The 26,136-nt window shown below is 36.0% G+C and overlaps 1 protein-coding gene across 1 annotated transcript; it reads left to right on the plus strand.

Moving 5' to 3' along the window:
• Positions 1–4,302: 4,302 nt before the first annotated feature.
• Positions 4,303–17,332, plus strand: LOC145675958 (uncharacterized). Its single transcript, XM_081746775.1, has 2 exons — positions 4,303–5,071; positions 13,601–17,332. The coding sequence occupies exons 1-2, from the start codon at positions 4,710–4,712 to the stop codon at positions 15,120–15,122; spliced, it is 1,884 nt and encodes a 627-aa protein (XP_081602901.1). The 5' UTR covers positions 4,303–4,709; the 3' UTR covers positions 15,123–17,332.
• Positions 17,333–26,136: the final 8,804 nt, after the last annotated feature.

Consider the following 26,136-nt stretch of genomic DNA (forward strand, 5'->3'; position numbering starts at 1 on the left):
GTATTTGGACATTTCCAGGTGAAATCAGTCACGTCACAACAAAAGAATATGCAGAATAGTTACTTCACTCAGGCGACACAGCTGAAAAGTAATAGTGAAGAACTGACACAGCAAAGACGAACACTATGTACAAAGTAATCTTCACAGAAGGAGCAATTGTGGGCTGTCAAGGATGAAGTGCTTTTCATTCTTTTCGGAGGTGCTGTTACAGGCTTACAAAATGAAACGTGTCAAGCTAGAAAGGAACAGCAATATTAAGACAAATTACTATGGTAATAACCATAGAAACGGTTCGCTGCTTCCAATTGTAATCAAAACTAGCTTGTAGTGGCCACTTTTAACAAATTAGTATTTTTCGACATCTTGCACGCGTATACCTACCACAGCTAACGTGCCTCTTCTCTATGGACACACACGAGTTGGTGAATAGCACGCTAGTAATATATATATATATATATATATATATATATATATATATATACAGGGTGTCCGAGAAGTCCTTCCCTGATTACAGAAATTGATAACTCAGGCTAGAAATAAGATAGAAATATGAAACTGGTGTTGAATTGTTTACAAACTATAAAAGTTTTTGTCTGTCTTAGGTTTGTTCTGTTTTACCAAGTCTCAATTTTTTGTTTTAGGTTTGTAGTACGTAAGTAAGAAGCCCAAGAAGCCATGCCAACCAACCAGGAGAATGCACAGTGTGTCCTGTGGTACCATGAGACACGATCACCAACCACGGTGCAGAGACAGTTCCAGACAACATTTGGGAGGACTCCATCTGATGTCAAGAGCATTAAAGCCTGGTATGAGAAGTTGAAGAACACAGGGTCGGTTGCTGACCTTCCGAGGTCTTGTCGACCAAGAATCTCAGCAGACACGGTGGAGGCTGTGCAGCAGTCTTTTCTGAGAAGTCCTAAGAAATCGGTGTGCAGGGCCTCACGTGAATTACAGATGCCAAAAAGCTCTATCCATGACATTTTACACTAACGTTTATTGTTTCGTGCTTACAAAGTGCAACTCGTTCAGGCCTTGTTGCCCGACGACGGTACACGTCGATATGACTTTGCGGTCGAAATGCTATCACGTATTGAGGACGATAATGGTTATCTCAGACGAATTGCCTTTTCCGACGAAGCGACATTCTTTGTCAGTGGAGTAGTGAATCGCCATAATGTACGCATTTGGGGTTCAGAACCCCCCAGGGAGGTCAGGGAGTTCACCAGAGGCAGTCCAAAGGTGAATGTTTGGTGCGCGTTATTGCACGATCGAATTATCAGGCCATTCTTCGCTGAGGATACCATCACATCTGCAGTGTACCTGGATATGTTGCAGCTGTATGCTGTTACTCCCCCGATGTCGTTTTTCAGCAAGACGGTGCACCACCTCATTGGGGTTTGGACGTCCGTGCCTATCTCGATAGGACATTTCCTGGGTGATGGATTGGTCGTGATGGACTAACAGCTTGGCCTCCACGCTCTCCTGACATAACCCCATTAGACTTCTTTTTATGGGGTTATGTTAAGGATGAGGTCTACCGAACACGTGTACCAGATCTTGAAACCCTGCGGCAACGAATAACCATAGTCGTTGCATCGATCCCTCCAGTGATGTTGGCTAATGTGTGGATGGAAATTGAATATCGCCTAGATGTGCTACGTGCTACCAAGGGTGCTCATGTGGAAGTGTACTGATGTGACCAAAACTTTTATAGTTTGTAAACAATTCTACACCAGTTTCATATTTCTATCCTATTTCTAGCCTGAGTTATCAATTTCTGTAATCAGGGAAGGACTTCTTTGACACCCTGTATATATATATATATATATATATATATATATATATATATATATATATATATATATATATATATATATATATATAACAGTTCTAAGATATTTGCATCAAATTTTGCTGTTTTTAATAGACGTCAGTCTGTCTCCTCTCTCTGACTCGAATTTCTGAAGATGTACTCGAACTTACATGTGAATTCACGCATGGAATTTCGAGAAATAGGCAGGAAGAAAAGTCGTGTGTGGCAATGTTACATGCAAAATTAAAAAAAAGGAAAGACATGCAAATATTGTGAACATACATATTTAAACGCAAGTGTTGACAAAATGGTGGGGTATCTGTGTTCTGGCAGTTACCCAACCTAATTTGTTTATAACATTTAGAAATTTAATCCGCCTTATGCAAAGTCGTTTTGACAAATGATTAGCGTCATGCTAAACGCCCGACATCTGAAGGAAGCATATATAAGTCGAACGCTTTACTATGGTACTAATCACAAGCCAGAACGACTCTGCATATGGCCCAGTTTTCTTTATCATCTCTGACGAGTATGATCATTTCTAATTCATTTTCGTACTCATTGATAATTAAATTGCATTAAAGTGTTGCAAATCACTCATCTCCTGCTCCAACTGATATTTGATTCTTAAATCTGCGCCTTAGTTTGTCTTTTGACAATTCACTTACATGAAGGAGGTTAATGCCAGCAGCCCGCCCCATTTTTTCCACACTGACCTAACACTAATTCGAGCTTACTACGACACACTGGCCGCCAGACTGATCATCACTCAGCACCTATAACGAGGAATTTAACTGCTAGTGTTTGGAAGGTTAGTTGGCGTTGTCGGCGGAAAACGAGTTTTACACGGGAATGACTTATCATACAGTGTTCAGTACTTAGTCTTGTATATGTATACCAATTTTTATACCGATCATCGCGTTCTAACCGAAACATGTCCCTTGTTAGAAAAAATCATATGACTAGTTATATAAAATACAGTCAACGAATTTTAATTTTTGTAACCACCAAATTGTTTAAAACCTAGAAGTATATCATAATAAATGAAAATAAAGTAATTTGTCATACTTTTCTTATAATTTAGAAAACAAAATAAAGAAATGGAAATAAATTCCTTCCCGGAAATTGATATGCAAAAGAGCAACCCGGGAATATTCCCGTTTTTTATTTTCCTTTCCACCGTAAATATTCCCACTGCCTATCACTATTCTTGAATGAGTTGACATTGGTAAAAGTAAACATTTTACAAATAGAATAAACGAAAAAAATAACTAGTACAATTTAATTTACGGTGGAAAACAATAATGATATCAAAACAAAAGTACAAAGAAAACACACCAACCACTTTTCGTTTATTGTTATGCTTATTATTATTATTATTATTATTATTATTATTATTATTATTATTATTATTAATATATAAAGTCAGTGGTAGCTCATGCCTTCAACATGTATACAACTGTGGCTTCAAACACATTATAAATTTGCAATGGTCTTTGTCAGGTCGGGCTTTATATTTGTGAAGAAGAAGAAGAACTAATTTTTTCAATAAGCAATTATTCAGTATCATATTAAAACCTGATTGTATATTTGATTGCAAGTACCGTCTATAATTGCTGGGAGAGTATCCATAAAATATCGAGTAGAGTGGCCGTTATGGCGAGTGCATCGTGCTTTGTGTGTCCTGTGATGACGAGAGTAGTGTGGGGTTTTCTATACATATTTACTGAACTTACACACTTTTTCTTTCCTTTACACGTTCATACATTCCCTCCTTTTTCTACACTTTTTCCCAGTCATTTTACACTCCTCAATTTTCTCTACCTCTTGTTCTGTTGAACTTGGCCTTCAGCCCCTTTAACTGTTCGAAATTCTCTCCTTATTCTGATCTTTTCCTATTGTACCATACTTCTCTCCAAAAAATCACAGAAGAAACAATTAAAGAGAAAGCGCAAGAAAAGTGGTATGAAGAAGGTGTCAAGAAGAGCAGTTAGAAGGGATATACACATATAAAAGGCGTTATGAGAAAATAAATTATATGAGCAATGATTTGCGAAGCATTTTTATTTTCAAAGCCAGGTCAGGGAGCCTTGAAACAAAGATAAGATTAAAAAAATTAAAGAAGTGAACGAAAAATGTGAATTATGTTTTAAAGAAGACGAAACATTAGAACACTTATTGTTAAAATGTGTAGAAACCCTAAAAATCAGGGAAAAATAGAAATGGATCGATGAAATGAAAAAGGAAGGAAATTTGGTTAAATTAGCTTGGAGGCTAGGCTTTAATGTAAATGGAAGGGACCTCAGTGAGAAAGAAATATAAAAAAACAAAGAACTTCTTGAATTTTGATAGAAAAGGAAAATGGAAAACTTTAAATGCAAAAAGGGCAGTACTTTATTTCTCTTTTTTTCTTTTTTCAGGAACCAAACTTCCGAAGAGAAGGAAGGAAAATAACTAGAACCTGAACCTGAACCTGAAATTTGACTTTTTCCCGATTGCGACACTTCTTTTTTCACGTATTTTCGCTTTATCATACTTACTACTTACTATCTGTTTTATGACTTTGTACACATCTTGTTACTTTTTTATGATTTTTCAACTATTCTAATATTTACATTTTACACGTTTAATTACCTTTCTAAATTGCCGATATTCTTGTTCAATAGAGTGATAATGATACTATGCAAAAATTTTTTAATGCTTACTACAAACAAACAATCAATTGCCGAGAGAGGAGTAGTGGTTGATGAAGAAGAATAAGAGGAAGAAGAAGAAGATTGGAAATACAAAGTTGCTCTTGTGAACGTACTTGTAAATCATTTCATTAACACTGGCAGCGTAAAATATAAGGGGAGTATAAGAACAGTATTAAATTCTTATTATATTTCAATTCAAAATGGCTGGTAAGGCGTCTGTGTCGGAATTGATGTGCAAAGAAGAAATTGCTTATGACTTACCAAGTGATGATCCGCTCGAAGGGAGAGGGTGGACATACGAACTAATGAGTGACAAAAAAGAGTTAATATTATCTACAACGGAAGAAGATGTATCAGTGGACAAGGATAAAGCTAAGTGCTCTTTGGATGTGAAACTAAACGTTGATAGGGTGAAATCAGAATTAGCACTAGAAGAAGATCCTGAACTTGAAAGTAATATAGAAACGCTAAGAAAAATTGTGGTTCAGGAGACTTGCGCGTCGTATTCTAATGACTCCCAACAATTAACAACAAAAAGTTTAAATTCAGTTCGGCCAGAAAGGTAATGTTCAATTTTTCATTAACTAATTGGCTCAGATTGATAATACGGTTACATGGTTTCGGAAATTTTGTTGGTTAAAAGCAATATTTCACGAGAAATATTTAGGTATGGGAGATATCATGAACCTAAGTTAGTAGCCTACAATTTGGAAATGACATGGCACACATAGACAAGCTGTATACCAATTAAAAATATACCAATAAAAATAAGATTGATACGATCCATACAATTCTTATGTAGTTCATATCTCGATAAAATAATGATTTCTTTATTATTGGTTACATATTTCTCACTAATTGTTCACATATTTAAAATATGGGTGCTCGGCGATATTGTTTTATTTATATAGAGACTTATGTAAAATACCAAATAATAAGAATGGTAATTATTCTAAAATTTTACAAATGTAAACCTGTAATGTATTATATTCGAACATAAACTATGGACTTTTGTGATTTTATTTTGATTTAGCTCAAATGGGTGTAGCTTGATTTTTCCGGCTGGCTTCGAAAGACATAAGTAAAATACGAGATAAAGAATATTTTAACCAACAATGGATGTTCATTATTTGTAGAGGTCCATACATCAGTCCATTTCATAGCTTCACTCATTTTTTCAAGGAAGTTGACTTTTTACATTCCCAGGAATCTTTTTTAGGGTATGGACCTGCATTTTTCAATATGGGATCACTTTAGCGGCTTGGTGTACGTACATAATATATGAATTATTGTAAAAAAACGCTAATCAGCATGTGCTAGATGGCCGGTAAAAATAAGACTGCTATGCAGATTAGGGCATTACGCAGAATGTGAGTAAACAAAGATAGCGCAAAATTCTGTATTTAGGATGACTTACACGTCTTACGTGTTGAATGTGTTCTTGTACGTTCCTAAGTATTTTATAGGTAACATGCTGAAATGCTTTCTTTGCTTGTATATTTGTGTTCCAAAGTAACACAATACATTAGAGACGTAACTTCTTAATTATATGGATCCCTTCATTCCCAAACATTTTCATAGTTCCGTGTTATGATTTGCCACACTAAATTTTGATACTTCATTTCGCTTACAGTGGTTACTAGCTACCTTGACAAGGGGTTACTTTGCACATCGGGCATTACTTCGCCAAAATATGAAGAGAGTTTCACAGCCCTCCGTCGGTAAAACCATGAACTGTATACACGAAGTTTCAACTACCCCCTACGATAGAACATGTAACTCTATTTTGGTGTTAATGTTGGGGTCAGCATCAGTTCTAATTACAGGGAGGCTTTGTTGTTGTAGTGGCGTGGAAAACAGTCACTGTAAGGACCGCCAAATTTTAAAAGAATTTCCGTCAATGTTAAGTCAGTTTCGTTATATTATACATTGTAACTTGCATTATACAACGTAACTAATAACAGTTTGAACATTTTAATACAAATAAATTAGTAAAACGGCGGCTAAGCCATACGGAGCGCCATTCTGTGCGTAATTATTTGACAACACAGGTTGTAAGTCATTCATTAAAAATACAGATTAATGAATTATATCCTAAAACCAACGGTACTGACAATCTCTTACAGTTGAAGCTTGCAGGGTCCCTGACGATTCGAATGAATCGCTTCTACCCTAAGACCGTACATACCACCCTAGTTGCATGCCTTCGGTATTCAAGTCATGACAAATCAGGGTTAATGTCCGAACCCCAATTGGGCTGTCAACATTCAGGCCTTAAGGAGGCATTTTAAGAAAATAAATATAATGAAGAGGACGACAAGAAATACACCCTGGGAGGAGATTTAATGCTACAGCCTCACATTTCAATTCATCAATTTTTTAATCATTAGTATTACTTCAGGCCCGCTCGTACCTACAAAATTGGTAGGTTTACAAATGTAACCTTTTAAAGAGCTCTAGCTAATACTTATGTGTGGCTTACTAGCAATTGCACTTATCTTTATCGAGAATAAAGTCACATCCGAGAGCATTTGTCACAATAGTGAAACACAAGATAACAGTAATATTAACTTGTTCATTAAACATTATTGTTGTTCATGGCCTACTCGTACGTAGCAATCTTAATATGTTCTCATAACATAAACCTTAGTTTTACCATATACTGCGTAACTGACGTAGGCACTCCGTACTATCGATACATCATAGTATCCGGTGTTTATCGTAGAAAAGGGTAACGTGGAATCGTAAACGGGCTTCCCTTTTTCTTTTTCTCGAGATCGGTTTATGATTCCCGGCACAAGAATACAAGAGTTATTTTCAAATATCAAAAAGAATAACATTTGATTTACTTTCTCTAAATGCAAATCAAAACTCTAATTATTTTGTATAAATCCAAATCAAAACTAATTATTATATCAAAATCTAAAATCCGAACATCAATTTATTACTATTATACTTTTCTCTAATTATGCCAAACATTAAAAATTAGAACAAAATTTTGAAATTTTAGTCAATTGCCGAATCTGCACATTAGCTGGGACCCAACCAGGCGTCGGACTGGTTTCATCACTTTAATTTTATAACGAAAGTAGAGATGTCCCTATGGGATGAACTATATTTTAACATTCAACTCTTCTTAACTTATAATATCGCTTTCTCTGAAGTCAATTAACTTCAGTTATCATTAGTCACATTGAATGCACATTGACTTTTCGCCGTAGACTGGATATATATATGAAACGACGAACAAATCAACGAGCAAATTTCTCAAATTCAAGGTTATTGTCAATTACTTTCAATATTATACTAAATTGTGTTTAACTTACAGTATTTTGACGGCGACTTGATCTTACATTACAAATTTCGCATATTTTCTCATAATACAATCAAAACATCACATGAAAAACTTCACTATCTGAAGAGCACATTTTTTTAATTACCCAAAATTTTAACTTTATGATTAATTGTAGTTATTACTAGTACTTCTCTAATTATGTTCGTAATTATATATAATTGCCTAACATGTTTCTAAATGCTTTATTGTATGGGGACAGTTAATGTTAACATAAACATAAAGGAGAATGATTAAAAACTCAAGCTAAATTTAATAATAAAATTTTATTATGAACTATGGTTCCCAAAACTGGAAAGACCTGAAAAAAAAATACAAAACTTAAACATCCTAATAAGAATTCGACACTGAAAGTCCGCATCCAAAACGGGATAGCCATACTTTTCAAAAGTGGTGCGGTATTATTACAATTTCAAAGTCCGAAATCGCGTTCTAAATCAATTACCTGTTTAAAATTTCCAATGCTGTCTTTCCTCTCCTTTCCACATTCATCTTTCACCTCCAAATGCTGTAAGGAAACCATAAAATATGACATCTACGTAAACGTACCTGATTGTAGGGCGATATTGATGGTTTCTTGGACTGGTGCGTCAGTGGCGGTGGGCACACACTTTGATTCTGAAAAGTAACCTTCGAAATTCGGGGAAATAATCAAATAAATAAACAGTAATCCTTTCTTCATAATCTAAAAGTTTAAAAGTTCAAATCCGGTATTTCTGATTTCTCATCTCTTCCGGGGTTTAACCCGAGTTGGGGTGAAGTTCACGCTTTTTTTGTGCTAAGATTTTAATTTTCCATCTGTGCCGGTTACGCTTGTAAGCTGTAATTTAGCACGGTTACGTGTACTTTTCCAGTTAGTTTGTTTAATTTCGGAAGTTTTGTCCTTTTTACAGCGTATTTACTAAACTTCGACGTAATGACACGCCTTCCTTTGCGACGTTTGGATTTACGCTGCATTGCGATACCTGCCATAAATTTCTTTTTAGGTTTGCGCTTACTATTAGTATATTTTGCCATGTAGTTTACTATACAATGTTCGTACCTGTTTTCGCTTAAGCTTTTTAGTGCTCTTCGGAGTCGATTTATACTTCTTCCGCATGTTTGACTCGAAATAACCTCGCCTACAGCTCGACTTTAATTTGCATGTAGTTCGTCTTTGACCGAGTTTAGTGCGTTCCGAATTACGCTTACCAAGGCATTTTCCTTTTATTCTCAACTTATTTGCTTCTGCACGCCTAATGTGTGGTTGTGCGTGCTGAGAATACGCTGTACGTGGAGGTCGACGCGCATTGTTTTCATCATGAGCAATCAACATGTCTACATTTTGTGTAGCACTACACTTAAACTTCCGCTTTTTACAATTTCGCAATAGTGAAGTACTAGCTTGAAAATTCAAACATTTCGGCAACTGAAAATTAATAAATGTTGCATCTGATGTACTGATATGATCACGTCTGCTCATTTTAATTCTACTGATTATGCTCCTCGAAATCGAGTTTACGTTAATAATGCATTACGAAGACTCAACTGGGTATCATTGGCCATCTTATTTTCCTTCCTAACTTTGGTGTTACATTTCGGTTCTTTAACGGAAATATACTTTCGACTGCGTGTGCTTTATTGGAAGTGTTACTTTTACGCTTGTTTACGGTAAACATTCCCGACCGATATATTATGTACGAGACCTTCGCTACGTAAAACAGAATTCGCTTGGCGGGTCTATTGTGAATTTGAAGTCGTTTCCTTCTACAATACTCAAAGCTGATAAAGTCGGAATGGATTTGCAGCACTAAAATGCAACTTACGTTAGACATACACTGTTACAAAGACAAATTTGAATTTGTTAATTCGCGCAAAACCATTTGCCTGCGACACAAAACCGACAACACTGTAACTTCGTTATCACACAAAATCATCAATTGAACTCTCAAGCCTTGGCTGGCTTTTTCGAGAGGGCGGATACGCGCAACCTGAACGCTACCGCTTATCATGTGTGAAACATCGGTATCCCTTGCCGGCAAAACAATGGTACGCGTAACGATTCTTCTTTTTTGCTATCTCTACACTGCATATTTCCTTTTCCTGACTGTAATCGACTTTCAGGTTTATTTGGAACATATCTTTCACTACTTGGGCTGGCTCGAATTCAAGACGGTTTCTTTTCCGCCTTGCACTCTTTTATTTTGTTGGTTTGCCTACACTCAATCTGTGCCGTTCGCATGTATTCATAGAACACAGTGAGACCTTTCTTTCATTCCGCTACACTTTTTTTAAACTCAGCAGTTACTGAATCAACATGATTGGCCGCGTTAACTAATTCAGAGAGTACTTCAGTTAAGGAGTTATTGGCTACTTTGATATTCATACGTAAGCTGTCTGCTTTGGCATTCAATTCGCTCTTTCCTACGCTCCCAAATCGTTTCTGTTACAGGCTTTTGAAGATCACCTACTGATTCATGTATTTTTTGTCCTAGGTATCCAATATTCATTACCATTTTTGAGCAATGGTTTCTAATTTTTTCTCTAATTCTTCTGTCAACATTGCTTGAAATTGTTCTAAAACACTAGCCTCCACATTGATATGAGCTACGAGCAACTAATTCAAAGTACAAAAATATAAATGTCTGAGTTTAATACGAAAATAAGAAACATGCACTTAAAACATGAAACACTAAGAATTTTGATATTACGATCATAAACAACCAATCCTTTTTTTACAACTCAGGTTTCATTTTGCGAAGTGCTTCAATATAAAATTAACACAGATATAAACTAGTACCATATATAAAATATTTTCTATAACTATTCTATCAGGCTTTGATTCCATTTTGTACTAATACACAATAACACATTCAGCAAGGCCATGTGATAATATTTGAAAAACAGTATCACGTGACAGTTTCTACACAATAACTGTGTCTTCATCAGACTTCCACTCCTGGTTGCTGGGAGTTGGTCATCACTTATATATACTGTCCGGAGATCAATTTTAATTAGGTTCCGCCCCTTCTTTAAAAAATAACACTTGTCTGGTTTTCACTTCCACTTTTTAGCTGCATACGTGTCCAATTAAAGGTTTACTTTTTCCTCTGGATGCGTCCTGTACTCTAATTATCATTATTTTCCTTGTTATTTTGTTTCTCTTTCTTCTTCCTTTTTATTCCTTCTTCTTTAAGCAGAATCTTCTCTCACTCCTTATTTATCGAGAATCTTGCATTCCAGTTCATCACCTGGCGTCCTGCTTTCATAATCTCTCGCATCCTACTCTATATATTACTCCCCCTTGATCTTTGTTCGCTATTGCTTTTCTCTTTTTTCTTCTGACTAGTTCAATTATTCTGCTTCCTCTTTTCCTGTACGTCCTAATTCCTGCTTTCCGAAACATTCTCTATATGTTCTCTGTTTGTTTGCACAGTTATTGTGTTGAAACTGTCACGTGATACTGTTTTCTTTTTACACATTATCACATAGCCTTGCTCAGTGTGTTATTGTGTATTAGTATTAAAACATTTACTCTTATTCATAAATGCACATGAAGGTGCATAGTGTAAAACATGTATGTATGTGTGTATACTCAATCAGCTGTTTGCTATCCACTCACATCTACATAGAATTAAAAATCAACAAGAAAAATTTTTATGAGCTACATTAATCTCTCTGTTGCTCTCAAGGTCAAAACATATTTACTTAACTTACATGAAAAATCAACATTACTCAGGTCTTGTTTTTTTCTATCACTCTGCTTTATTTTTAATTAATTGTGTTCGCCGAGGATCTGATAGAAATTGACTGTCGACACTAGGCTAATCAGCTCCAAACTCAACACGTTATCTGTATAACTAATGGTATTGTAAAAGCAGTTGTAGGAAGATTACTATAATTTAATCCGGAAAACGGTCGCCATGTGGTTGAAATCGTGTTTTTTGGTAGTTGTTAGATTCTTGTAAATATAATCGTAACCTTCACATTGATTTTCGTCTTTTTCCCAAGATTTGTCACTTGTTTATTGCATTTATCCCAGCTTTGCTACGGCAGTGTGACGTAATATTGAGGTCTCAAATATTCAGTAACAATAATAATAATAATATAGGTAACAAATTCCGTATGAGGACACATTGTATTAAAGCCTGTAAAATAACCCGTAGCGTAAGCCATAAGTTACAAAATAGTCGGGATTGGAGAGAAGTGTCAGGACCAACAGCACATACCCTCTCGATACGTTCCTACAACTAGCTACATGTTATAACGGAAAGTTTCCCTACAACTAGCTAAATGTTATAAAGGAAAGTTAAATGTTATAACGGAAAGTTTCGAGGTAATTTTGGTGTACAAAGTAGGGATTCTGAACTCAGAAGAGCCGTAATTACAGTTGTTTTTAAGTAATGGTTATGCTGGCTAAGCTACAGAAGATGTCGAAGGGGTTTCGAGAAAGGGGTTCCGTACCATCATGAGACACCTCTACAGCTACTCAAATTTAAACGAAAGATTTCCGCTAATATTTCGTGTAGAATATATTCTACTGTACGTTTTCAGGAAAAAAACTGTAAAAAAAAAGAACTGAATATAATTGAAAATTAAAGCTTGTAATAAACTAACTTGTGAAGTTTGCAGATTTAATTAAAAAAGCTTTGCTACAAAAATATATACACAGACCATAATTGAGTGAGCTCTGAAATCTTATCAAAATGATGTATAAGATTCAGTCTACAGAGCAATTGTTGCTTAAAAAGTGGCATACACTATTTCTAGAATCGAGATAAGATGAGAATGTTTACGATAGTTTTTGTCTCGTCTCGATTCTCATCTCCAAAGCATGACTATAGTGCGAGTTAACCTTGTCCCGTCTCGAATTAAAATGTTTCATCCCGATTTTGTTTGGTTTGTTTTAGAATCGAGATGAGAAATTCGTCTTTTCATGGGCAACATTACACAAAACCGAAATATTTTTTTGCCTAATATCACGTTTCTGCTTGTAATGGTACGATCTGAGCGATAATAAGTATTTAATTTTTAAATATTCTTCGAGATAATTGTTATTATTGTTAGTATTATTCCTGAAAATTTGATAGTTCAAGTGCTGAAACAAACGAGTATTCAAATATTTGAATGTAATGAAGCGTGTGTTATCGCCGATCTATTTCCATCAAAATTCCTAAAGTAGAACAAAAAATGCTTGACGTGTATTCGATCGAAGAACTTCGAGATTACTGGTCAAGCCCCTAGACCACTGAACCACGATCACAACGCTGTAAATGATTCGTCTTTAGTCTTGTTACTCTGAGTTTCTCCGCCTCAGCTTGGAAAGTTGTATGTAATTTCTTAATTGGTTTCAAAACGTCTTTCGTGTTCCTCTTATGAAGGTATAAGTGAATTACCTTCGGTACAGTTTCTATTAATACGTTGAGTTGTTCTTAAACCTTTGGATCTCAAGTTGGTTTTTTCTCCACACGAATCTACAGATAAGACAGACTTAATTCTCATACTGTGCATTTGTGTCAAGACAGCCGACAATACCTGGTCATAGGCTTATGTCCGCCACGATATAAATGATAGTTTAATTTGATATTGTGAAACAAACTACAGCAACTTATTTTGAGACAATAGTGATATGGTACTCCATTTCATATTTCTACAATATTTAATGTAATAAAACATGTAATATATCGAATGATTACATGTTTTCTTGCTACTTAATCATTATCTCCATTTACATTTCATTATTTGTTGAATTCGTTACAGGCGCGATAACATCTTTGCTTTCCACGGAGAAGGGAATACGTTTACTACATTTAATAAATCCATTTCTCATTCTTATGATGAATCTGATTTTTCGACGCAGTTTGGCAAAGGATTTCATCGATCACGTTTGACAACAAATATGGCGACACAGGAAAGTGAAAAGCGTCATACGTACCAAAATAGTAATAAACGCTCTAGTCAAAGTTCAAATATGTCAAGTGGTGAGTTAGTGCATTCAGGTGAGAAATCTCACATATGTGGAGTATGTGGAAAGGAATTTAGAGTATGTTCAAGTTTGGCTATGCACATGGTGATTCATACAGGAGGAAAACTACACACGTGCCAAGAGTGTGTTAAGGCATTTCCTGATCGTTCGAGTTTGGCTAGACACATATTAATCTACACAGGACAAGGAACTCACATGTGCCAAGAGTGTGGTAAGGCATTTACTCATCGTTCAAATTTGGCTAGACACATGTTAGTCCACACAGGAGAAAAACCTCACACGTGCCAAGAGTGTGATAAGGCATTTCGTCAACGTTCACATTTGGCTAATCACATGTTAATCCACACAATAGGAAAACCTCACACGTGCCAAGAGTGTGGTAAGGCATTTACTCGACGTTCACATTTGGCTAATCACATGTTAATCCACACAGGAGGAAAACCTCACACGTGCCAAGAGTGTGGTAAGGCATTTACTCGACGTTCACATTTGGGTACACACATGTTAATCCACACAGGAGAAAAGCTTCACACGTGCCAAGAGTGTGGTAAGGCATTTACTGATCGTTCGAGTTTGGCTAGACACATATTAATCCACACAGGACAAGGAACTCACATGTGCCAAGAGTGTGGTAAGGCATTTACTCATCGTTCAAATTTGGCTAGACACATGTTAGTCCACACAGGAGAAAAACCTCACACGTGCCAAGAGTGTGATAAGGCATTTCGTCAACGTTCACATTTGGATAATCACATGTTAATCCACACAGGAGGAACACCTCACACGTGCCAAGAGTGTGGTAAGGCATTTACTCGACGTTCACATTTGGGTACACACATGTTAATCCACACAGGAGAAAAGCTTCACACGTGCCAAGAGTGTGGTAAGGCATTTAATCGACGTTCAAGTTTGGCCAGACACATGATAATCCACACAGGAGAAAAACCTCACACGTGCCAAGAGTGTGGTAAGGCGTTTAGTGAAAGTTCAACTTTGGCTAAACACATGTTAGTCCACACAGGAGAAAAACCTCACACGTGCCAAGAGTGTGGTAAGGCATTTAGTAGACGTTCACATTTGGCTACACACACGTTAATCCACACAGGAGGAAAACCTTACTTATGCCATGAGTGTGGTAAGGCATTTAATGATCGTTCGACTTTCGCTACACACATTTTAATGCACACAGGAGAAAAACCTCACACGTGCCAAGAGTGTGGTAAGGCATTTTATCGACGTTCAGGATTGGCTAAACACATGTTAATCCACACAGGAGAAAAACCTCACACGTGCTAAGAATGTGGTGAGGCATTTAATAGACGTTCTACTTTGGCTACACACATGTTAGTCCGCACAGGAAGAAAACCTCACACGTGCCAAGAGTGTGGTACGGCATTTATTCGTCGTTCATATTTGGTTGTCGAGGATTCAGTTAGGCTGCACACATGTTAATCCTCAGAGGAACAAAATATCACACATGCTACGAGTGTGACGGCGAATTTAAATATCGTTTAAGTTTGGTTACACACATGTTAATCCATACAGGAAAAAGAGGTTAGGTATGCTAAGAGTGTGGTTAGAAGTTTAATCGAAGTTCAACTCTGGCTACACATATTAATATGCCCTGAGTGTGGTATGTCATTTGATAAACGTTTAAGTTTGGCTAGAGAAATGTTAACCCAGACAGGAGTAAAACATCACACATGTAAAGAGTATGGTAAGGCATTTAATCTACGTTCGAAATTGGCTACACACATGTGAATCCAAACAGTAGCAAAATCTCACCTTGCAAAAATCCTGGAATATAATTTTTTCAACGTTCATACGTGTTCAGCCACACAGGATCAAAACCTCACACGTGAGAGGTGTGGAAGACGATATAGTCTACGCTCAAACGTTGAAACGCAGTTGAACACAAGTCCGTCACCAAAGAGATGCAAAGGAGAAAAATCTCACACGTGCGGAGAGTTTATATGAGATGTCGCATTCTGTTGGAGGAATAGAGATGATATAATCTACGCTGTTATTTTTACGCGTGCTATGAAAATTGTACTATCCCAAATTGATGTTTGAGTAGAATAGTCGACAAAGGGATGTCATTTGTGTCTGACGTTATCCCATGTTTATTGTAGATCCATATCTAAGCTCAAGTTATAGTCACCAAAATAAGCAACTTTGTCACCTGACAACATCTGGAAATGTTCGTGGCATCTTTCAATTAAACTTAGAGCACTGTTCCTATATGGTCTGCAGAAACACCCGACGAAGACTGTTTTTGGACAGACTTACCTCTGCTCAAATAGTTTCACACTCACGTACGAGATCATTCTGTGCACTGCTGCCCCATTAATTTTAATACTACAAACAATCCGCCTTTATGGTCTTGCGGTCTTATTTCTATGTAGAGAATTGGTTGAGAAACGACATTCCACTGTTCCTTATTAATATTTTCAGACATGTTTCGCTCACCACTAAACAGACATATTTACGGCACAGTCTGTAAAATTGTAACACTTTGTACATTTTTGTAGTATAGTTTAAAGGTGGTTTTCTGTTCACTGCACTTTTGAGCAGCATTCTACTGTACATCACCACATTAAACGCAGAATATAAAACATTTGATTTGGCACACTTCTCTAGCGTGGGATAACGTTGTCCAAGTCACTCTCACTCTTTTCTTGCCATCTGAGTTGAACATTGTAAATTATTTTAATTGAGTGTTCTCTACCAATAAATGATAACGATATTTCACTGCACCTCCAACTGTCAAACGCAGACTCTAGCCGTTGCCTTACTACTGGGTTCACAATGGAAATGATAAAGCATAGAGATAGCACAAATATTTTTCCCGAAGCAGTAGCTCGAACTTTAAATGTCTGCGGTTTGATACCGTCTTTTTTATTTTATGCATAGACGATCCTAAGTACATAAAAAAATTGTTACTGCCAAACTTAACATACAGATTTACAGTGTGGATAACTTCATTATTCAAAATCTATAAAAAAAACTGTTGACTTTCTAACCAAAAGTTTTCCACATACCTTTCATTGTCCGGTTACGTAGTCCCACTCTGGAGCTATACCAATGCATAACTTGTCCATATTACACTAATATATCGAAAAAGTAAATATCACCTATATCAACAAACGCTTCCAAACTCAGCTCTTTTTATTCATGCAATATATACTACCTCACTTTAGACCCCACACCAAATCGCTATCAGCATACTCCTTGTCCCTAATGTTTACGCTCTGCCAGTACACTTTACCCTCGTGAGATACATTGTTGTTAACCTTATAGTGGTAAGGTGAAAAAAATTTTTATGAATGGTAACATTTTGCCTCCTGGACCCAGGAACATTTTTGTCTGATAAGATGTGAACTAGGATTTAAATTTGTATTATATTTATAATATTAAATAAAAACACCAGACAGTGGATACGCTTTAAGCGAAACTATACATTTTTATTGAGGCAATACCTTTCTTGATAAAATTAAGTTCGATAATTATGTGACTATTTTATTGCTTAAATACCGGTACTGAAAATAAAATATTTATTAACTAGAAAAAAGTAAACCAGGATTTCTCCTAATAGCGGTATATTCACGTTTCAATTCTGCAGCAGTCTCCACACATCAATTTTGCGTGACTTAGGCAAATCCACTTACAGCACTTTTGGCAAAATATCTGGTCTTACTGTGTTTATACATGTAACATCGTCCTCGCTTTCCTACATGATTAGGTACAGAAGCATCTTCTAGAGTCAATCCGAAAAACCTTGCTGTGTTCGCTAAATGTATAACATTACTACTAGTCGGTTCTACATTTTAGAAGTGATAAAATCATGTTATTTGCCATCGTGTAGTATTTCTTTCTTCGTCATATTCAGTAGGTATCTGGTCTACTATGTCCACCCCACCTTTAGTATCAATGTAAAATGTGACGATCTCTGGCTTCCTGTTATCTCTGGTACACTCATCTAATTTGACGTCATTGTGCATACTTGAGATCAGCACTAAACACAGATTTTTCTTAGATGCATACGAACCAATGGTGCAGTTCTAATGAAAACCAAATACACTACTGTATTCTTTCCTCCGTTTGGCATTCACAAACGCGGGGGCAACTCTCTTGTTTTTACGAATTGTCCCTATAATAGTTAACTTACTGTCTCATTCCATTTATTTAACCAAATTGCAGCTTGTGAACCGATTATTGTAAAAAGGTCTCTTTGCAAGATGAACCATGAATCTGTTTATACAATCTCTTCACTACTTCTTCAGGTTTGTTATCTATCTGGAACGGGCCTTCTGGTTGTGTCCTCACATACACTTCTATATTTGTTGTTTAGTATAATGTTTCACCAACAAGAATAAAAATTTTAATTCCACATTTTGGAGGTCTTTTAGGCATATAAATACGAAATCCACATCTTCCCCGGAAATCGACATGTGTCTCACCCAAAGTTGCTAACATACCAATTAAGAAAACTGTTGTTGCAGTTGTTTACAAATAATTCAAAAAAAAAGTCACGAATTGGGGCTTATCTGGGGCTGCAGGTTATATCTGATTATGTTATTCATTAGCATCTTCCACTCTTTCATCCATCCTATCCTGCACAGTAATCACTTTCTGCTCAGTTTGGCTTCTCCGGTTCCCATCATCACATAGAGATGACCCTACGCAAAAGACACATTCATTTGTCTGATTAACAATACACATGTGTTAACTTCTGCTTCGCACCTCCCCTCATTCTCCGTCCTCGTTATCCCTTTACACATTTTTTATTTTCTCTAATTGTATTGTATTTATATTGAATCAATCTGTCTATATTCTGTTATATATGTTTACTTACATTATAATGCTAAGGATCAAAGTTCCATACGCCCATTTTTTCTTTTTCTTTTTGATTTTTTGTAAGTTTTTATACCGTATAATTGTAAAATTTCGATAGAGCACAGATCTCCACTTACACTTTGTAAATAAATTCTTTTCCATCACTTACGTTACAGAGGGCGTAACCTTCTCATAGGTTGCTAGTCACTTTGATTTGCCGGTAAAACGTAGTGCATTCACATACTTTCTCAGCTGGCGCACATGTAGTGAGGCGTAGCTGCCAAGTCTAGACTCTATTTATTGCACTCATGTGGGCGCACAGTGATGCTAATTCATTAACAGGCGACAGGTTGCAAGAAATTGAGAGTTTTCACGAGCGTAATTTGGCTGGAGTACACAAGTAGTATAATTTTTAATCATCATTATGATCATTTTCACTCTTATCCTGTTCTCATCACATAGTTTTGAATACTGTTTCAGCTCCGTTATTTTACCGCATATGATAATTGACGATGGAAAGTCTTTCATACATCCTTTGAAGATAAAATTGCCGGGGTGGCTCAGTTGTAAAGCGTTCACCTCTGATGCTTGGGGTTTCGGGTCCAAACCCTGCTCCCGCCAAGTTAACTTGGTGGTGGACAAACACCGTGTGCTTGGGTTTCCTCGGAGTTCCCCAGTTTCCTCCCACTTTCATCATTCCACAATTTCATTCATGCTCAGGATACACTGAACCAAGTTCCCAGAGTTCTCGTTCTCCGATCAGTGGCAACCACCAAGCATCATCAACGAGTTCACCACCATTTAAGAAGCATACAAATGCACATAGCATCTCGAGCTCCGACTCTGACTCCAACCAGCTTATCCTCCTCTGCAGCCTGTCTACAGCTTGCTACAGCAAAACTACAATCCAAAGTACTTTAGTTCGAAGGTTTTACTTCTCTAACTTTTCCAGTATCGGCAACGCAAAGATAATTCGCAAATGGTAGAAAAAAAAATGGATTAATCATTAAATCACAGTCGGCCAACTTCGCAAAATAATTCGTGGCAATCCAGTTTGGAAATGTTCAGGAAAACTGACTTTAACTTCTCTCAACAACATCCGACACTAGCAACCTCAGCCACATACCATGTCAATAGTAGTACGAGGGGTCCGTCTATCTATAACACTTGATATATAGGCTAAACTTCCTGAAGTGGGATACACCTTTAAAAATGCATCCGTATTCGCAACAATCAGGGACCAACGTACATAACTCGAATTGTGAGAACTTCACAGGATACTATCAACGACCTTTTGCATAAACAAATCTTAATTTTCAAGAAGAGATGCCGATTTGAACAATCTTGCTCATTACGACCAATTCCTCTCCCAGGTAAACGTTGTCAAGAAAACAAAGTACATCCTACTAACAGGTGCAACCTATGAACCTGTTATCCTACAATGAGGTGCACACTTTTCCTTTTCCTTTGAAAACTGTCCGAATCTGCAGCAAGTTCCAATCTGCAACACTTGGTATCAATTCCCGCCTCCGAGATACAGCTACAAGTGCAAGTCTCGACTTGCTCCAGAAGAATTCAGGCCGAAACTTGTAGTACCACTATTGACTCATTATGTTCAAAATCGAAAAGGTGAGACTTCGAAAGACTAATCAATTTCTTTATATGCATAAACTATTAGCATTTGTCACCCACACTCTTCAAAACGTTCGTCTTTTGCACAACCATTAATATTAAAACACGTTCAGCACGCAGCTCGCAACATTCTTCACCTCGATTTTCATGACACTTACAGTGGTTCGTACGTGCACTTTCATGTATCTCCACCCGAAACAACTATTTAACTTCATACTGATCGTGTATCTAGTTATTTGACTATGACTTTTATTTCTGTTTCTCAACATTCTCTTGTACTTACCTCATAAACTCATATTTTAACAACTATTACACGAGGAACAATTTGACACATTACTTATCAGTAAAACGCATCTCACTCCCAAACTTAATTGCAAATTTACCGGCTATCAACTCATTTCACACGATATGAAGCTTCCGGCTCGATGCGCCACTAGCGGCGTTACAATACTATTTTATCCTTACACATGTAATATTTTCTATAAGTAGAAGCTTTGCTTTATATATACTTAAACACAAACAAAATATTTGCTGACCAAAACAATATATTCACATAAAAATATTACATACGTGTTACAGTTTCGCCAACTAACATTTTGGCTTCATCAGACACTATGAGATACATGAGAAACGTGCAGTCATATATACACACAAGAGCTGAGATATCTTGCTTCTGATTGGCTCCTCGCAGCAGCCAATCCACTTTAAGTATTCTGATTCGTATTTCCCTATACCGAGGCTTCCTATCTGTTGTAAATTACACACACACATCAAAAGGAGGATCTTGGCACAACTAATCTAAACTAACTAATAATTGGCATAAATAATTAAATAATATTATAAATATATATAAATACACATAAATAAATAAATATATAAATAAACAGATAAACATACAATTACTCATACGCTTAAAAAGACGACACACACATACAGTATATACTAGTGGTAGGCGCAGAAACCGGTTTTTCTGTTTCCGGCTTCCAAGAAAAATCTAAACCGTTTTTTCAAAATTTTCAAAAAAATCTGTTTTCACCGAAACCGGTTTTCTCCCAAAAAACCGGTTTCGGTTTTAAAAAACGGTATCGGTTTTCTTCAGAACCCGGTTTAGGTTTTCTTCATTTTCGGTTCGGTTTTCATCGAAACCGGTTTCGGTTTTCTCCAAAACCGGTTCTTGAATTCTTCAAAGACCGGTACGGTTTTTGTACTGAAACCGATTTCGCTTTTCTTCAAAGCCGGTTCAGTTTTTCATGAAAAACCTGTATCAGTTTTTCCAAAACTGGTTCTATTTCTGACTAGAAATTTTTTCGTTGTTCTCCGGAACCCATTTTCTTTCCACGGATAGTTTTTTGTGTTTTCCAGAACAGTTTTGAGTTTTAATTTTTACTAAAACCATTGCGATGTTTACCGAATCCGTATTGGTTCTTTGAGAATCTACATATGTTTTAGATCTTCAAATCGGCTTAGTTTTCAATCAAAATTAGCTTCCGTTTTCATCAAGAACTACCTTTGAGCTTCTACTTAAATCCAGTTTGAACTTTCATCAAAACCCAGTTGGGATTTTTTTATAACGCTACTTTATTATTATTATTATTATTATTATTATTATTATTATTATTAGTTACGCTTAAAAACATGTTTTTCCTTCGATTCAATATTCACTCTTCTGTAAATCTCTAGTTGTTTCGAATACAATTACCTTCCTTATTATCAATAGATTTTCAGAACCTGGATTTATTTTAATTAGACTAGCTTAATCTGCACTCTCTACACAGCGCATCATTCACAAATGAGCATGAATCTCCTTGTCATTCCTCACAACATCTGTACGTGTCCGCTTATAGGCACAAATGAAAGACGTCTAGATAAAAATCGGCAAGGGGTACCACAAAGAAGAGATTTTTTCGATTATTTTTTCAACATCTCGCACCGTTTGCAAGATTGAGCCTACTTCTGGTTTTAATTTCTAATTCATGTATGATCAGTGCTTTCTTTCTTCTTGCATGCAGTATGTAATAAGCAAATACCTTACATACACAATTTATGACAATGCCATTGATATATGGTGTTCATTAGCAAAACATTCTAAATATTAAAGATTCTCCATCACTCGAGAAATAGTTTTCTTCCATTTTCATTATCAATTGGTCATGAAACAAACGCCTGAGAAATATACAAACATGTTGAGTTGGAGTGTATAACTTATAGAATGTGTTATTTTTTAAAATGTCAACATTTCCAGTGTACCCTAAAAAATGTATTAAAGAAATAATGGCCACGTTTTTTAAATATTCAATTGGAACTGGGCCAATCTACACAAAATTTGGAATCGACCAGCAAAAATGGCACGATTCTAGCACTTGTGGTTTTCGAGATCTCATTGTCAAAAGGATTGGAGACAAACATATAAACTTTTCTTTGCACACAAACATATAAACCTAACATTTTAATATATAGATATTTATAGTCACAAGTGATCAATTTAATGTGGAGAATACTGAAATGAAACACTATGCCCTGTATGATAGAGTTACGTAATATTATGTAGTAGATAGAAGAAATGGTAATACTGGTACAAAAATTGCTTGATTTATTGTCTTCACGAATAAAGACAGACGGAGGCATTCCTACGAAGGCTCATCTACCGCTTTTTCAAAAATTACTGTGTATTGTTTCTTTGAAACAGCTCATTCTTAGTACCGTCGTTGAAATAATCTACTATAGCGAACTTTTTGGCTTGTTTGAGAACTGGATACCGAAAGTCCGGATAACTATTTACCAGTAAGAAATTGAAATGTATGTAGGCCTATTGGTGTTCTTTTCCTGGACTCAGAGTACAAAATTATTGTGTAAATCAATTTTTTCAAGCGCTCTGAGCCCTCATTCACTAGCGGTTTTCGAGCTCGACACAACGTAATATTTGCGTTTAGTTTGCGGTAATGAAAATAAGCATTAATAAATAGCTTTTTTCAGTTTTGTATTGTGCTGATGTACGCACATTTTGCTTTGCATGAACACAAATCGCTACCACGCATTGGTCTCTGCAGTGACACACATCACAAATGGAGTGTTATGTCGAAGCTTCAGATTCTTAAGGATGATCCTATTTCATTCCTGTACAGTTAATGGAGAAATTTTGTGTCTTCTTTACAGGTCAAGTTGCTATGATCAAAAATACAAGAATTTTAAACCATCTAAAATGTTCTAATTTGGGGGTCATAAAAAGGGGTAAAAGTGGATCTGAAAAGGTAGGAGGACGGTAGGTAGCAGCATGACGTTACGCTTGTTCCCCCCTTCCTATATTTCTCCATTGTATTTTTTTAGGAACTGGGCGACGCCTACATGTTTTTTCGAAGTCGGGACGGAGTCCCCCCGCGTTTAGAATCAATACCCTAAGTTGTCGTTATATATATATATATATATATATATATATATATATATATATATATATATATATATATATATATATATATATATATATATCAACGCACGAAATAATGATTTAGCCTCTCATCGTCAAACAGTTTTGAACAATGGAATAACAAGGCTCCCTCTACGCGGTATGTTCTTCCTCATATAGGTATTATTTTCTCCCTTAGTGTGATTCTAGGAAAGTGAAGTGCATTTGATTTTAAAAATAAGAAAATTAAAAATAATAAATAAGTAAAATAAAAATATTAGGTTCATTGTAGTTCTAAACATGCTATGATATGCTATACCACCAATTACAGTATCAGATTTAATTTCTATTTAATTTCTTGGAGACACAATCGAAGGGCGGATACATTTTACTTGAGGGGGGTTACACTGAAAAGGTTAATTTCACATTATTTGCGCGATATTAATATATACTACCAGTCTGGGGTGCAGGTATAGCCTACGGGTAGCGCCCGCCTCCTTGGCCCCCTTTGGCAATGTTATTTGTACCGGATTTGAATAACAACTCCAGGTAAGGACAGTTCTATTAATATTTTATTTTGTTTAAGAGATGTTAGCTTAAAAATAAAATATTGTTGTATTAAAAGATGTTTCGATGTGCACAATAGCTAACATTGTTAAAATATACTGGTAATCAAATGTACGAAAATGTCATTTTCTGTAATATATAAAACAAAATCCTAAACAACGTTTTTGATAACGTATAACGTCCTTAAATGTACTTTATTCTAATTTGAACGTTTTGGAACCTAAAAGGCTTAAGCCTATAATGTGTTGAGCTCTTGATAGTAAACATTTGCAGGTGCATATGGTGCAACGATTGTCAAGGTCAACTGCGCAAACGCACTGAGCAAGCATTTAATATTCATTTCAGTGAACTGCAAGATAAGGATGAAAGTAGCAATTAAGTGTTAAGCAATTAAGGTGAAGCAAAGCACAATATGTCACGGAGTGAAGTGTGGAAATGCTTTGAACGTGCCGAGACTAGAGAAGAAGATAAATGCTTCTTGTGTAAAAAAAGTACTTAGATGCAAAGGAGGATCGACAAGTGCTTTATTATCGCACTTGAGAACTAAACAACTGTCTTGTATTAATAAAGTGATTGCACGGAACACTCAATCAGAAGATGATGACGATCCTGGAATCTCTGGTTCTACAAACCACATCACGTTAAGGTAAGAAGATTTAAACACTTTTCTTTCTTATGTAATTTGATTCAAGGGATATATACCGTCGTGTGTTTTATCATGTAATATTTCATTTAATATCTAACTTTCGTTATTTTGGACATCCGTTTGGTCTAGTGGCTAACAAGCTTGCCTACGGCACGCGTGGATTCGGTTCCGGGTGGGATACAGTTGAACGGAAAAAGTGGTTTAGATTCCATTATAATCAGTAAGTCCAAGTCTCCTTTAGTCATCATGGCATAACCGCGGGGCGGTAAACTGAAACAAACCAAAACTTTCGTTATTTTATTTTACCTTAAAAGTGGCTTTAAGGGATAATGGGATGCACAGTAAGGGCAGTGTTTAAATTCGTGATAAAAAAGTACCGGGGCCCTTCCTGGCTACCATACATACATATATATATATATATATATATATATATATATATATATATATATATATATATATATATATATATATATATATATATATATATATTGTCACGGTACGCCAAAATTCAGTAATATTTTTAATATCAAAATTCATTCATTTTTATTTATTGGCTAAAAAGAGGAAAATTAAAGTATTGTTTATAAATTAACTTGTAGTAAGAAATTTATTATGTTGCAGACAGACAGATTATAACACCAGATTACATAGTGCTTATGATTGTTGTTTTCATTAAGTAACAGTCACGAGTCTGCAAGTGTCACAAGAATATAAACAAATACTGAAGCAAGAAAGAAAATGTAAACTCTGTATAAATTTGTGTTCACAATTACACATTATCAAAATTAGGTAAAACTGAAAATCGCAGACGTAAACTGTCTGGAGTTTTGGTCAATGAGAGAAAATGCAGAAACTGCGGTTTCAGCACAGAGATGTATAAACTGCAGAATTTGGTAAGAGAGAAAGAACAAATTCGTCATAATGAAAACGAACATTAAAAGGTTATGTCGGACTGAATAGGGATCAGTCCCAGGGATCCGTACATAGAGATCAGTCGAATGAGTAGCAGGAGATACGTTAGTAAATCAATTCTTGGAACTCATCTGTAGCACGACAGCAAGTTCCAGTGGAAATCCATCCACTGTGTGGGACATCGACGACGAACTCCGTGTCCAGGAGTTCGACTCCAGAATACAACGAAGGTATGTAGTAATTTATCTCTGTTATTCTCAATTGACTGAATCGCCAACAGGTTTATTAATGTGATCAAGCTATTTTACTTAAAATCA

Source organism: Thermobia domestica, chromosome 18 (assembly GCF_964235325.1).
Source record: "Thermobia domestica chromosome 18, izTheDome1.hap1.1, whole genome shotgun sequence".
NCBI classification, from domain to species: domain Eukaryota; kingdom Metazoa; phylum Arthropoda; class Insecta; order Zygentoma; family Lepismatidae; genus Thermobia; species Thermobia domestica.

Excerpts from the sequence above, each read along its gene's own strand:
- LOC145675958 (XM_081746775.1), top strand. The coding sequence starts at position 4,710 with ATGGCTGGTAAGGCGTCTGTGTCGGAATTGATGTGCAAAGAAGAAATT. Across the intron at positions 5,072-13,600 it reads AATTCAGTTCGGCCAGAAAG|GCGCGATAACATCTTTGCTT; the intron begins GTAATGTTCAAT and ends AATTCGTTACAG.